The 12,780-nt window shown below is 39.8% G+C and overlaps 2 protein-coding genes across 2 annotated transcripts; one reads left to right on the forward strand and one right to left on the reverse strand.

Moving 5' to 3' along the window:
- The first annotated feature begins 171 nt into the window (after nucleotides 1-171).
- On the forward strand, nucleotides 172-3,591 carry LOC5503036. Its single transcript, XM_032371326.2, has one exon. It carries the CDS (start codon nucleotides 814-816, stop codon nucleotides 2,518-2,520), a length of 1,707 nt encoding a protein of 568 aa, XP_032227217.1. The 5' UTR covers nucleotides 172-813; the 3' UTR covers nucleotides 2,521-3,591.
- A 551-nt stretch (nucleotides 3,592-4,142) lies between these two features.
- On the reverse strand, nucleotides 4,143-9,795 carry LOC5503039 (proline-rich protein PRCC). The gene is made up of 7 exons (XM_001624106.3): nucleotides 9,101-9,795; nucleotides 8,668-8,730; nucleotides 7,886-8,536; nucleotides 7,026-7,157; nucleotides 6,524-6,661; nucleotides 6,045-6,110; nucleotides 4,143-4,389 (listed from the first exon to the last, which is right to left on the reverse strand). The coding sequence occupies exons 1-7, from the start codon at nucleotides 9,668-9,670 to the stop codon at nucleotides 4,303-4,305; spliced, it is 1,707 nt and encodes a 568-aa protein (XP_001624156.2). The 5' UTR covers nucleotides 9,671-9,795; the 3' UTR covers nucleotides 4,143-4,302.
- Nucleotides 9,796-12,780: the final 2,985 nt, after the last annotated feature.

Here is a 12,780-nt window from a genome sequence, read left to right on the forward strand (position 1 = left end):
TTTTTTATTTAAATGCATTTGCATTTGGAAGGGCACATGAAAAGAATAGCGTCTACACTAGGCCTAGCTCTCCTAGTTTGGCAGACTGGGGGGGATGTTTACACATCAGTCAATCTTGTTTTAAAAACTGTCCTTTTTCTAACTCGCTCGTCATTTCCTTATTAGGCAATACATACCATATTTGGGAGTGCGCCTCAATCGTTTCTTCGCTTTTTCGTCGCTCTAGAACTTTGTAAGTCGTTTTTGTATCTGTTGCTCACGTAAACTTCCAGGAATTCGTGTTTACTAGGATTTTGGGCGCAGCATTTTAGATATTCACAGGTCTCCCGCTCGCTCGCCCCAGGTCCTTTAAGACCATTTTGAAAAACGACAGCCATTGATTGATATGCGCAAAATCACCTTCAGAAAACATACTCGTCTGATTAAATGAACAAGGAAGGTTGATGACCAAAAGGGTACTTCAAAATGATTCTTGTTTTAAACAACGATCACCCATTGTCTCTTGAGATGCAATCTTTCCATGCGAAAAATGAATAATCAAAGTACTTAAGGGGTTGCAAGCTAGCAAGTTAATTAAGCTTGCTCGATATCTAAAACACTGTCACAAAAGCCAGTTGTCAACAAGAAGCCTTTTAATCCAACAGCTTTTCATCACCAATGGTATTTCCTGTTACGTCATCTGCCATTTCACGGCTGGTCACCTGCATGTCACAAGTCCACGGGGTCAAATCTGTAACTGGTGCGGTAACCGCAGAACAACCACCGCAAAATCTATCACCTACATGTAAACAACGCCAACTATAGCTTCCTTCCATGACAAACATGTCGTGGATATGGCCTATTGCAGCGTTATCCGTTATCGCAGCGACTTTTAGCGCGCCGATCGGGAATAACACCAAGATAATCAAGATTTTCCCGGAAGAGGTACAGGAACATTGGGCGTTCTTCGCGAACTCGAGGCCGGGTAAGAACCCGCTGAAATCGCTCTTGCATGACCCGGAGGCGCTATACGCCGTGTGCAGAGCGGCAGAGTTTGCCGCGAATTCATATAGAGGCACACACGGTCAAAGATTTCGCCTGCGGAATATCTTAAATCTAAGTCAAGATTCGGGACAATGGGATTACAAAGTCCAATTGTTGCTGCAGAACACAAAATCCCAAAGCCTCCAGGATGAGGATTTTCTTATCGGAATTAGGAAACTAAGCAAGCGGGTTTACGAAGCTGAGGTTGGATTTACTAGACCAAAACGAGACGGGGACTTGGAAAAGGGAGCTAATAAGAATACAAGTTGTGATTTTCTGAGCTCGCTTGCGAACTGCACGGCTTGCGGGTATAAGGGAATTTGCAGGAAAGGGTCTGCGCGCGTAAAACCATGGCTTGCATTCGCGCTCAAAACTCAACGCGAGCTACAATCGAACGCCTCCTTCGAGAAATACCAAATGCTAGCGGCGCACAACGCGTTCAACGATCGTTCGGACGGCTACGGCGAGATGGACGACTGCCGCTGGCCTCCCCCCTACCATGGCGTCTGTATCGACTTCGCAAACCAGGAGTTCAGCTTTACGGATTTGTTAGACATGGGGGTTCGCGCACTCGAGATCGACCCCTGGTGGTGCTTTGGTAAGATCAGAATGAGCCACGCCCACGATCATGCCTATCTGGGGTGCAGCCCTTGGGATCGGGAATTCCACTATGGGATACAGGAAATCGCGGAATGGATAAAGAGGAATCCAAAAGAGGTTGTTCGGATTTATTTGGAGGACAGTGGAAGTCATACTAAGGGTCACGATGACCTTATTAATGGTCCAATAAAGGATTACCTAGGAGACAAAGTCCTCACCCCAAATGATACACTGGTCTACTTCAATGGGCGTTGGCCTACTGTCTCTGAGATGCGTAAGCTAGGTAAAACAGTTGTTGTAGCAACTGGGAACTTATATAATCATAAGGGTATGTATATTCACAAGTCATATTGGCAGGAAATGACTTATAATAAGTTTCTCTCACAAGCTAATTGTTCTGCAATGGGGAACAATTCCATTCCCATCAGAGTCTATAGTGACAGCACTAAGTATGGACCGTTCTGGAATGGACCGTGGAAAACAGGGACCATTTTGAACTACATGGACTTCCTTAAATGTGGGGTAACATACCCTGCCGCTGACCAGGTGAATCCTCACCTCCTGGCAACAGCTGTCTTCACCTGGGCTGAGGGGGAACCTAGCACAAAGCTTCAGACAGATACATGTGTTCTCCTTTGTGGTGGGGATAAGCGATGGCATGTTGCAGATTGCTCAGAAAAGCATCATTTTGCATGCATGTCTAGTCATGATGTATTCAAGTGGCTTATAAGTGCCGTGTCCGGGCCATATAATGAGCCTATTTGTCCAGATGGCTACCAGTTTGGCCTGCCACAAACTGCAAGGCATAGTGTGATTCTGCAAGAGGCGTTGGGAGACAATGATGTTTGGATAAACCTGACACCATTCATCCCACTTTTGCAGGACATTAGTCAGTAATCTTGTTATTCCCGAGGTGCCACATACAGTAGCATACATGTAGCTTCATCCCCAGGCTTCTAGAGCTGGGCTGTCATCTCTTTTATGTAACCTTTTAAAGAGCACCCACCATTTTGAATCTGAATCTATAGATCTGACTGATAGAAGCCTGGGGACATGGCTATGCCCAATTGACTATGACTATGTGTGCAGCTAGGGATGAGCTTAGAGGTAGGCTCCCCCCACTGCCCCCCTACCCCAACAAATCCTAGCTTTGTACCTATTACATAGAAAATTTTGGCAAGGTACCAAGAAGCAAAACATAGGTAGGCCAAACAATGCTATGTTATTTTTATGGAAATGTTTGCACAGTTATATGTTTTTTTATAATTCATATTTTTTTTTATTTAATATAAAAACGTAATTTTAAATAATAATAGAGTTAATGATACAGTATCATCAATTTTGATGTGGCAAGGACAAACCATTTATTAATTAAATGGAGAAGCAAAGAATATTTCTTCAAAGCAAAAGGAAAAAACTATCTTACCAAAGCCAGCCTAATTTGTTGTTACAGCTTCATACAGTTCATATGTAAGAAAATTATATTTTCATAATCTGGATTAAGAAGTTCATGTAACAGATATTCTTTGAATTTTTCAGTGAACCGGATAATTGGTGAAATACTGATTGGATGCTAGGTAAATTTCTTTAAAAATTGTATAAAATAGGCATCTAGAGATTTTCTTACTAAAACAAAATTGCTTTTTATAATAGCTTTAATGTTGATATATTTCAAACAGTACTTTAATAAAAGCGTAATTTTTAAAGAAGTACTAAATAATTGTTTGATGTTCTTTCCAAAGGGACAGCAATAAAAATAATCTATATGTATTTCCTGTTACCTAATTAGATGACAGAACTGTAGCAGACCTTTTTAAATAACTAGGGTGTGGAAAGGGCAGCCTACTGGTCATTTTCTTTTAATCTTTAAAAAATGGTGAGAACAGGATATCCCTGGCCCCATATAATGTTATGTAAGTTAAAGTATTTCAAACAGTACTTTAATAAAAGCGAGATTTTTAAAGAAAACCTAAAGTAATTGTTTGATGTTCTTTCCAAAGGGATAGCAATAAGAACAATCTATATTTCTTGTTAAATAGATGACAGAACTGAAGCAGACCTTAAATAACTAGGGGGTGGAATGGGCAGCCTACTGGTCATTTCCTTATAATCTTTAAAAAATGGTGAGAACAGGGTTCCCCTGGCGCTGGACATCCTTTTTTGCGGGTAGCACACTATACACATAATCTTAGAAATTTTTTTAATTAACGGCAATGAATACCAAGGCACTGAGTGGTTGCCCCATGCTCTGCAAATCACGCCGTCAATTTACGCTCCTGCACAATACCGAGTGGCTCAAAGAATCCATTTCCATCAGCTTACTCAAGCAAATAACTGAGAAACTCTCAATCAAATATTATTAATGAAGTATCAGACTTCAATCGTGGATGGTTATTTTAAAGTTTTCTTGCAAATAAACCACTGTATTTTCAATTGTAAACAATTACGAGGGAGTGGTTGATCAACATTCTTTAACCCTATCCTCCAGAAAAGCTACAATAGATTTGCAACTGCAAACATTAAAATACACAAGCTTTACTGTACATAGTTTCAAGTTCATTACAAAGGTCATATAACAGTGATCATCCTTAGAAGCCCAATGTTTTTCTGTCTTACCCAAACCCAGTGATGAACTTATAGAAACGTTTAACTCCATGATACTACATTATGTAGTTTTCCTTAGAACCCATACTTCGATTGTGTCTGACGCTTTGTTTGTCTGTTTGCCGACCACTGCTGTCTTAGCTCAAACTCCTTTTCTTTAGCCTGTGGAGAGAGTAATGACATATGTATACCTGATATTTTTAAACAAAAATGTTTCTTTTTTTTTCTTCTCTCCTCCATTAAACACATGAGTATAAGAACATATAATCTTCAATATCAGGCTGAATAGGTTCTTATAAATCAGGGTACATTTTGACAAATCAGGCTGTTTAGGTTCTTAAGGATACCGTAGACCCAAGCGGTAATTACCCCGATCGTCCGGAAAAATCGGTCGCGTTCACGTTGGATTAAAGCAAATGCCAACAAACTATATATCAATTTAAAGCTTAATGATAGTACTTTCCTCCTAAAATAATAATTTTTTATACTCGCTTAATTTTGAGTGCTTTTGCCTGGTCCGAAGTGCGAAATTGACCTCTTTTAAACATGCAAATTATTTACACACACCAAAAGCACGTAACCTTCCGGGATCTGCTTTATATCTTTCGTCATGTACTGAACTGACAAACTGTGTCTACATTTGACGTCACACAGCCTCATTGATTAATAATCAAGGCTCAAAGCTAGGCGTGGAATAATTTTACTTCTTTGGCTACAACGCGGTTAATTAAGTCTGTAGCAAAAAAAGCTATTGATTATCTGCGGCACAGTGTGACAGAACAATATCTATACCAGACGCTTGCCAAGTTGCGTAGGAAACGGGCGGTTAGAAGTGTACCTTTAATTCACATATTCAGGGTAAGATGGGTTGAAATTTGATTGCGAGATATTGGGGATTGAAGTTGTGTAAACATTAGAGGCAGCGTGACAGTAATGACAGACGAAGAGCAAATAGAGCCGCGTATGGCAACCAATCACATTGCACGCTGTACACGTAGCGGGAAAACTCTTAGGCGCTCAAATGTCATAGTGCAAGTGAAGGAAGATGCCTAGACCGAAGCGAGCTTGCACCAAAGAAAAGAAGAGCGTGGAAAACCTAAAAAGACCGCGAATGGAGACAGCTCTTTGTTTTGGGCTTTCTTCCTCGCTTAGCCTTCTTCGAAGGAAGCCAAGGATTCTTACTTAATCTTGGCGTAGTTTACAACTATGCAAAATTTAGAGTAAACGCTTATAAAGTTGATATAAATACAGATTAATCTCAGATAAAACGTCGATAATGATACTGACGCTCTTGTGTGCTAATTAGAGAGAAAAGCCGTAAAACTAAGTTCCCCGGATGTTGATCCCGGGACTTTGAGCTAAGTTAACAGGATTATTGGATTATTGACGCCTTGGAGAATAATATCTGGCGGAGTATTTAAGATTTTGGTGGTATTTTTTGCTAACATCTGGAGTGTGCCTATTGTCATCCAATGGCATAATAAAAAAATTTCACCGGAAATGAAGCCATTTGGGTCTAAGGTATCGTTAATTGGTTCTTTTTTTCGTATACAACAAAGTGTAACAGTCATTAGTCAGAATGCTTGCTGACTTTAACAATAACAAACATTGCTAAACAAAATATGTATGTTTTATTTAACTACTCTATGCAATGGACGAAAATATTATGAACCGCTGAAAACGTTTTACCTATTTTGTTGTTGGTATTTTGCTGCTAAAAGCCTGAGGGGTGCTAGTTTGTCACCCAAAAAGTCACATGTGACTACCTAGTGCAAGTCGCCTATTGCCAGTGCAGGTAACAATAGTTGCAACCTCACCTGGAAAGCAAGATATGTAATCTGATGCTTGCGCCTTTGCTGTGAGGTAGGCATGTTCCCTTTTTTCTAAAATATAATTCACATATGTAAGTCCTTAGAATAGTTGAAAATAAGTCTTAAATGGACACAGGCAGGTATCATATACTTGCTAAGAAATTACACCAATAGGATCAAGTAAATATAATAGGGATCAATTAAAAAGCACTTGAGGACGGATCAACCTTTTGGGGGGTAATGGGGACTCCCAACATATAAAACAAAAGATGCAAAGCTTGAAGATTTAAATTTTGCAAGCTTGTAAACAAACAAAATCACAAGAAATAACCAAAATATGTACAATAAAGTAGTCTGAAAGTATAACATTGAGCAGATGGAGATAGCAATGATGGACATCATGCTGTTCCCCCTTCTGATCTGCCTTTGACTCTTATCGATATCTGTAGTATCTAAATCTGCTACCCATTAGGTGTGGCACAAACCTTTGAAGGGCGATGAGCCACCTCCTCTGAGCTCATCTTTGTCAGCATCAACTCCACATCTTTTGTCTGGTCGGCAGCAGTGATGTCAATTATATTGATCTGTTCCTTGCGATTTTTCTTCCCTTGCAGTTTTCGAAGCTGTAATGTGCAGATAGATATTCATAAGGAAAGCCACATTATAAGTCCAAAGATTGGAAAAAGATAAAGAGGGGAACTGTGTTTCTGGCAGGGAGGATACTGTTCAAACATTAAAAACGACTTTAGTTCCATATGGGTGTTAGGCCACTGCAAATGCTGTTTTGATGGTTTTACACCTTGCACGTCCTCAAAAAATTGTTGTTTTAATAAACAGCCCTTCTGTGAAAGTCATGAGTTAGGGTGGGAAATTAAACTGCGTTTAAGGCAGTGAGCAGGGACATTCTTAATATGTTATAGGATTTTCAATGTAAAGTGTAATAGGTGCTGTACAAAAGCGTGTATTTATTCATTTGGTGTCCCATACCTGTTCCATATCTAATTGATCAGTATCTGTTGTAGGTTGCTGCACTTGGGTGTGGCTCTGGGGCGCATCATAGGATGTATAGTATGGCTGGCTAGAGTTGGCTGAAGAATTCATGTCATTGCCAGTGTAAGCCTGGACAAAAAATATAAATCAGAATTTTAAACAATTTCAACTCTATAATACTTATTCCTTTATAATTTCTTTAGCTAATATTTTTTGTCAGCCGAAAACAGAATTATTTTGGATTAATGTACATAATATGCGTGGAAAAATCTTAATTGTTTAAACACAATTCGGAAGAACAGTGCCCAATTTCTGATAACTCTCTCATTGGTTCAGGGCTTCTGGAATTAAGCGGAAAAAACTCAAAATTACGCGGGATTCTTGGCTAAATTACGCGGAAAATCAATCATTAAGCGCTAAATTACACGGGATTTTGCAATAGATTTTTCTTTAAAAATCAAAATTTTGCGGGATTCTTTACTGAATTACGCGCTAAATTACACGGAATATCAACTGTTACGCCCAAACAACATTTTGTACCGAAGGAAAGCACGAAATAATTTGAAAAGGTTAATCCTTGATCTTCAAGTTTTTGTGCTGTCTGCCATAAGGTTCACTTCTTGGTTATTCTTCCTGTTGTTTGTTCATCTACAGAAACTACATACAACTACTGCAAAGGGTAGCCAAAAAGTTCAGTAAAGACAAATATCTCCATACCATACAACGAATAGATATCAGAAAGCTGAGACAGGCAGAGATCTTGGCTAATATAAAAATGGTACAAAATTCTAGTATGAAATTTTTGTCTACATTTTATTTGATTCTCCGAGAGACTTCCTTTATATTTCCATACTGACCTGATAATTATAGTAAGGTGCTGTCGCCTCAGTTTGATGTGATCCAGAAGGGCCACCATAAAAACCATCCCCATACACATCACTAGTATTGCTAGCCCCATACGTAGCAGATGATGGTGATGATGACGAGGCACTACCATAGAAACTACCCCCATATGCATTTCCACTTGTACTGTCATTAGTCCCGTATGCTGCAGATGATGATAATGCTCTACTGTAATTATTAGAACTGGCGTTGTTTGATCCTGAGGCTAATACAGAATCATCTCCAACCTCTCTGTGATTTTGAGATAAAGTTGATGTCTTGGAGATAGGGTTCGGATCAGCTGGTGCAATCTCTGGGGCTGGTAGTGGTATTTCAGATTTTACCATTGTGGCTGCATCCAGTTCAACATTAGATTGTGGCTTATCACCAAATGAGAAAAAGTTTGCAGGTCCTGAATTACCCTCATCATCGTCATCACTATCATTATCATCATCCTTTTTGGCAGGTTTAGCAGCTTTTGCCTTGACAGGAGCAACTGGTTTCTTTGTGAGTGTATGAGGCACAAGAGGGCGGTTTGATAGTTTAGCTGATGGCTTGTTGGGATTTGATTTGACTGTGACACTGTGTTTTGGTTTAGGAAGCAAGGCTGCAAGACCAGACCCACTCTGAAGTGAAACAACATTCATTAATAAGATCTCAAAATAGTTACAATATTTGTTCCCCTATAGATTTTTGACTTCTCATATATAACAAATCTTCAAGCTTTCTATTTATTTGCAAAAGGTGTATATCTTACCCCAGAAGGTTTGAACTTCTTAGGTGCTGGTTTATCTTCATCCTCATCATCAGAATCAGCTTGCTACAATAGAAAATTCATGTAAGCTTCACAAAAATCAAAGAAAAAGTGCACTTCCAGAAAGTGTGGTATGCATATAGTGTGTAAAGCTTGAAATTCAGTGATGCTCATACAGAAATTAACTATACATACTTTCTTCCCCTTCCCCCCACCCAAAAAGCAGTCTCAAATGAGAGACAATCCAGAGGCAGATACAGTTGGGTAGGAAGGGGGGATGAGTTGATGTCAACCCCTCTTTCATAGTAACAATAAAGAAAAAGTGCTATATCTTTGTTCTGTATAACATAGCAAATTAATCAGACTCCTCTAATCCACCCTCTTTATACTACCCTGGATCTGCTGTTGCAATCCTCTTAATCCCAACTCTTCATACCTTTGGCATTGATACAGCAGAAATCTTGACAGTCTGCTTTGCCTTGGAACTTGCTACCTCTGCTCCACTATCTGACTTCTTTCCCAGGGAAACACTACTTTGCCATGACCAAGGTTTTGGCATTCGTGAGAAAAGGCTACCAATAGACTTAGAGTCCTCTGCTGTGTCCTTTACATCTGATTTCTTTTTTGTCATGCTCAATGATACATACTCCTCTTCGATCTCGATTATGTCATCTTCTTCGCCTAAGTCCAAACCTGCAGGCCCAGGTTGTGTATCGGGGAAAGACGGTCTTACCGATTCATTTTTCGGCTTCGGTAAAAGCGAAGCTAAACTCGAAAGGTGTGTCGCGGTTCGCTTAACGGTGACTTTAGGAGGTGGGAGTTTTGCTGCAAAGCCGGATTTTTGCAAAGTGTTCTTCTCACCAACGTTTGCTGGAGTTCCTTTCTCTTCAAATTTCGAGGAAGTAGATTGTTGATTTGAAGGCTCCTTCGCGTTTCCGCTCGAAAACTCCTCTTGATTATCGCTATCACTTTCATCGTCGCTTGCTCCATATGCTACAAGAGACATTTTCACCAGAAACAGACAAATAATCAATATGAACTCCTAAACATCGCTATTTCATCGCCTCAAATTTGAGAAATAACTCGAACCAGCTTGGCCGCCATTTTGAAAAGTCGTACCTACTGCGCAGGCTCCGTGTTTATACCGCTGGCAAAACAACACAGGCAACCCAAAGCAATCGTATTAGCAAGAACCCTTTCTGTGTGGAGTTTTTTTTTCCGCGGGCTGTTATTTGGTAAGCTAATCAACGATAACATAAATTCTAATCAAAATGGGTGACTTTTTCTCGTCCCATTTATTAAAGAACCTACTTTGAAAAATTTCCATGTGACCAGTTTGTAAACCGGTCACCAACAGGTCTATTTCCCCACAAATCCCATAAGCCTACGCGGTCCTTTCATTATTCATAGCCTTAGAGGCTGTAACGAGAGCTTTGGCGGAATATGGTAAATCATCATCAAAATGGGAAATCTTGGTTAACCTAAACTGGGCGATTAAAGTGGCCACACTAAATCCCTTTAAAGATGTAAATAATCCATCGATCTCAGGTAAGTTGTAATGTTTATGGATTCTATGTATTTATTGTCATTAAGCGGAAATTCTGAAACGCCAAAAAGGCGGAGTAATTTATAGATCTGACACATAATACCATTTCCTTAGCATTGGCTCAACGATGTTTAATGTTCTACAATGGGTCTTAGACGTTCTAAGAATCTAAATATTGAGCTACGCATTTGATATTTTCGGTATATAGCAAGCCATGCGTTGATGTTGTGGTTTGTCAAAAGGTCTATCGATACGCAAGAAGTATTTGGTGTCAGAGATGGGATTCTGACAATTTGCTGATGCGCAGTGGTCAAAGTTTAACATCAATATCTAGAAATCTAGACTCAAATTCTATCGTAAAAAAGAAACAACAACAACAAGCAAACAAAAACATTTTAAATGTCTTGTTACCTTGATCCTTTGTTTTTATTTTATTTTACTTGACAACTAAACCCACATCTCTCGAACAACGACCATCTTTTTGAGTACTTTAAAAGAATTTATCTATTAGTCATTATGAATAGTTAATAGCCCAGGACATACCCATAAGCCAGATTCGCCAGATAAGATCAGGTATATCAGAGAAAGTTGAAAAAAAAAAATGTTTGTAAGACTCCATAATAACAACATAAAAATAAAATGATAACGAAATAGGGACGCTCAGGTACACCCTGAGGGAATTGCTTTGTGAGAAGATGCTAACATTATTGAAGCAACGCAACTACTACACATTGCTTCTTCTAAGAAGCCCGCTGTGTGTGAAATCCAATGTTTGAGCTCCACCTGAAGGATTATCTGGATAAATAATCGAGTTTTTTCAGTTTTGAAATTATGAATGGCGTCCAAATAATTTATCAAAATCAAAAATTTCCCTAAATAATATTTTAGAGGGTCTTTATCTGCCACCATTTTGTCACATTAGCGAAATACCAAGTGTGAAAAAGAATCCATTTCCATCGGCTTATTTTGGGAATCTATTATGATATTTTCGATATAAATCGCAAATAACGAATAATACCTTTGCTTTTAGATAGCCATTTCAAAATTTCTCCCAAAAAATGTCTTCCAAGTCGTCTTAAGGGAAAGTTAATTTATTATCCCGAGGGGGGGGGGGGGGGGGGGGGGTGAGGATTTTGATAAAAGTAGGGACAAAATTAGTTGTCCCCCTCTTTAGGAAGAAAAAAAAATTCCATGCCCCCCCTCATGCTCGACAATGTCAAAGGAACGCGAGCAATAGATTAGCTGCAAGCTGATCAGGAAGTGGAAAGAATTCCCTGGAATTATCAATTTAGAAAGATTGAAGGCACTAGATTTCTCAAGGTGCGACTGAATCCAGGTTGTCAACCTGATAAAGGCTGATGCTCTATATGACGAAGAGGGAGCAAAAAGTCTTTTTATTCGTCTCCTTGCAAGAAAAGCAAAGCACGATAAAAAGAAAAGAAAGAGAGAGAGAGAGGAAGACAGCAAATCAGACATTAGCAAGGATGTTGATGACGAAAAATGAGCGCTTATAGCATCAGATACCCTGGTTCCAGAGCCTCGAACGTCTCTCTATTTAGTGCCTCGCTGGCCACTAAATAGAGAGACGTTCGAGGCTCTGGAACCAGGGTAAGCATCAGACCGCTTTGTTGATAATTTTAAATATGGAACATAAGAACTTAATAAATATCATATAGCGGAAACCAGAAAATGTATATAGGGTGTATACAGGTTTGCATTGCATAATTTTTTTAATAGATAAAATGTGGCTTAATACGTATCCCGGACCCCTGGATTGTGCATGCCAATAACTGCCCCCAAACCGAGACTCGTTGAACCAAGAAACCTGATCTGACTTCGTCAAATTATAAAGAAGAGACAACATCCAAAGAAATAAGTGACCCCCCTTTTTAATCCATATACTTTTGACGCCCCCCTTTAGATCTCGGAAGTATCTCAAGGCCCCAAGGCCCCTCCCCCCATAGTATCCTCACGTCCCCCCCCTCCCCCCACTCGGGATAATAAATAAACTTAAACCTTAAGCCCCGTGCAAACAGCTCCACCTGCTCCTTCCTGAAGAGCCGGATTTGGACAGATGAGAAAAGTGTCTCCCTCCTTCAACCCCCCCCCCCCTTCCCCCCCCCGCCCAGCAAATACGAGGGCTTACTGAAATAAAATTTTCTAGCTACGGCTTTGGCTGGTGGAACAATAGTACCGTTTGAAGGGGGATTAAGATAATGCAAAACTAGTCTCCAAGTATCAAGACAGAAAATTCACATGCTATCGTATATCATCTTATCTTTACAGATTACAAGACAAGCTACCAAGCGGTACAGAGATCACAGGACTCAATGAGCCAATCACAGGAATGTTCGATTCTCCCCCTCTTCTAAACTTGCACACGCATCAGAGGGAAGCAAAAAACTTGCTTAGAAACATGACAGATGCTGCCATGTCGTCCTCGCAAGAGGGAGGGGACAACGACCCGGTCACTCTGTCACCGGAGACAAAAATGCACCATGAAAATGTCGCCTTGTATATGTTTGCTGGACTTGTGGTGACTTTTCTGTTTATAACAAGCATCATTATTT

This window comes from Nematostella vectensis, chromosome 5 (genome assembly GCF_932526225.1).
Source record: "Nematostella vectensis chromosome 5, jaNemVect1.1, whole genome shotgun sequence".
NCBI lineage: Eukaryota > Metazoa > Cnidaria > Anthozoa > Actiniaria > Edwardsiidae > Nematostella > Nematostella vectensis.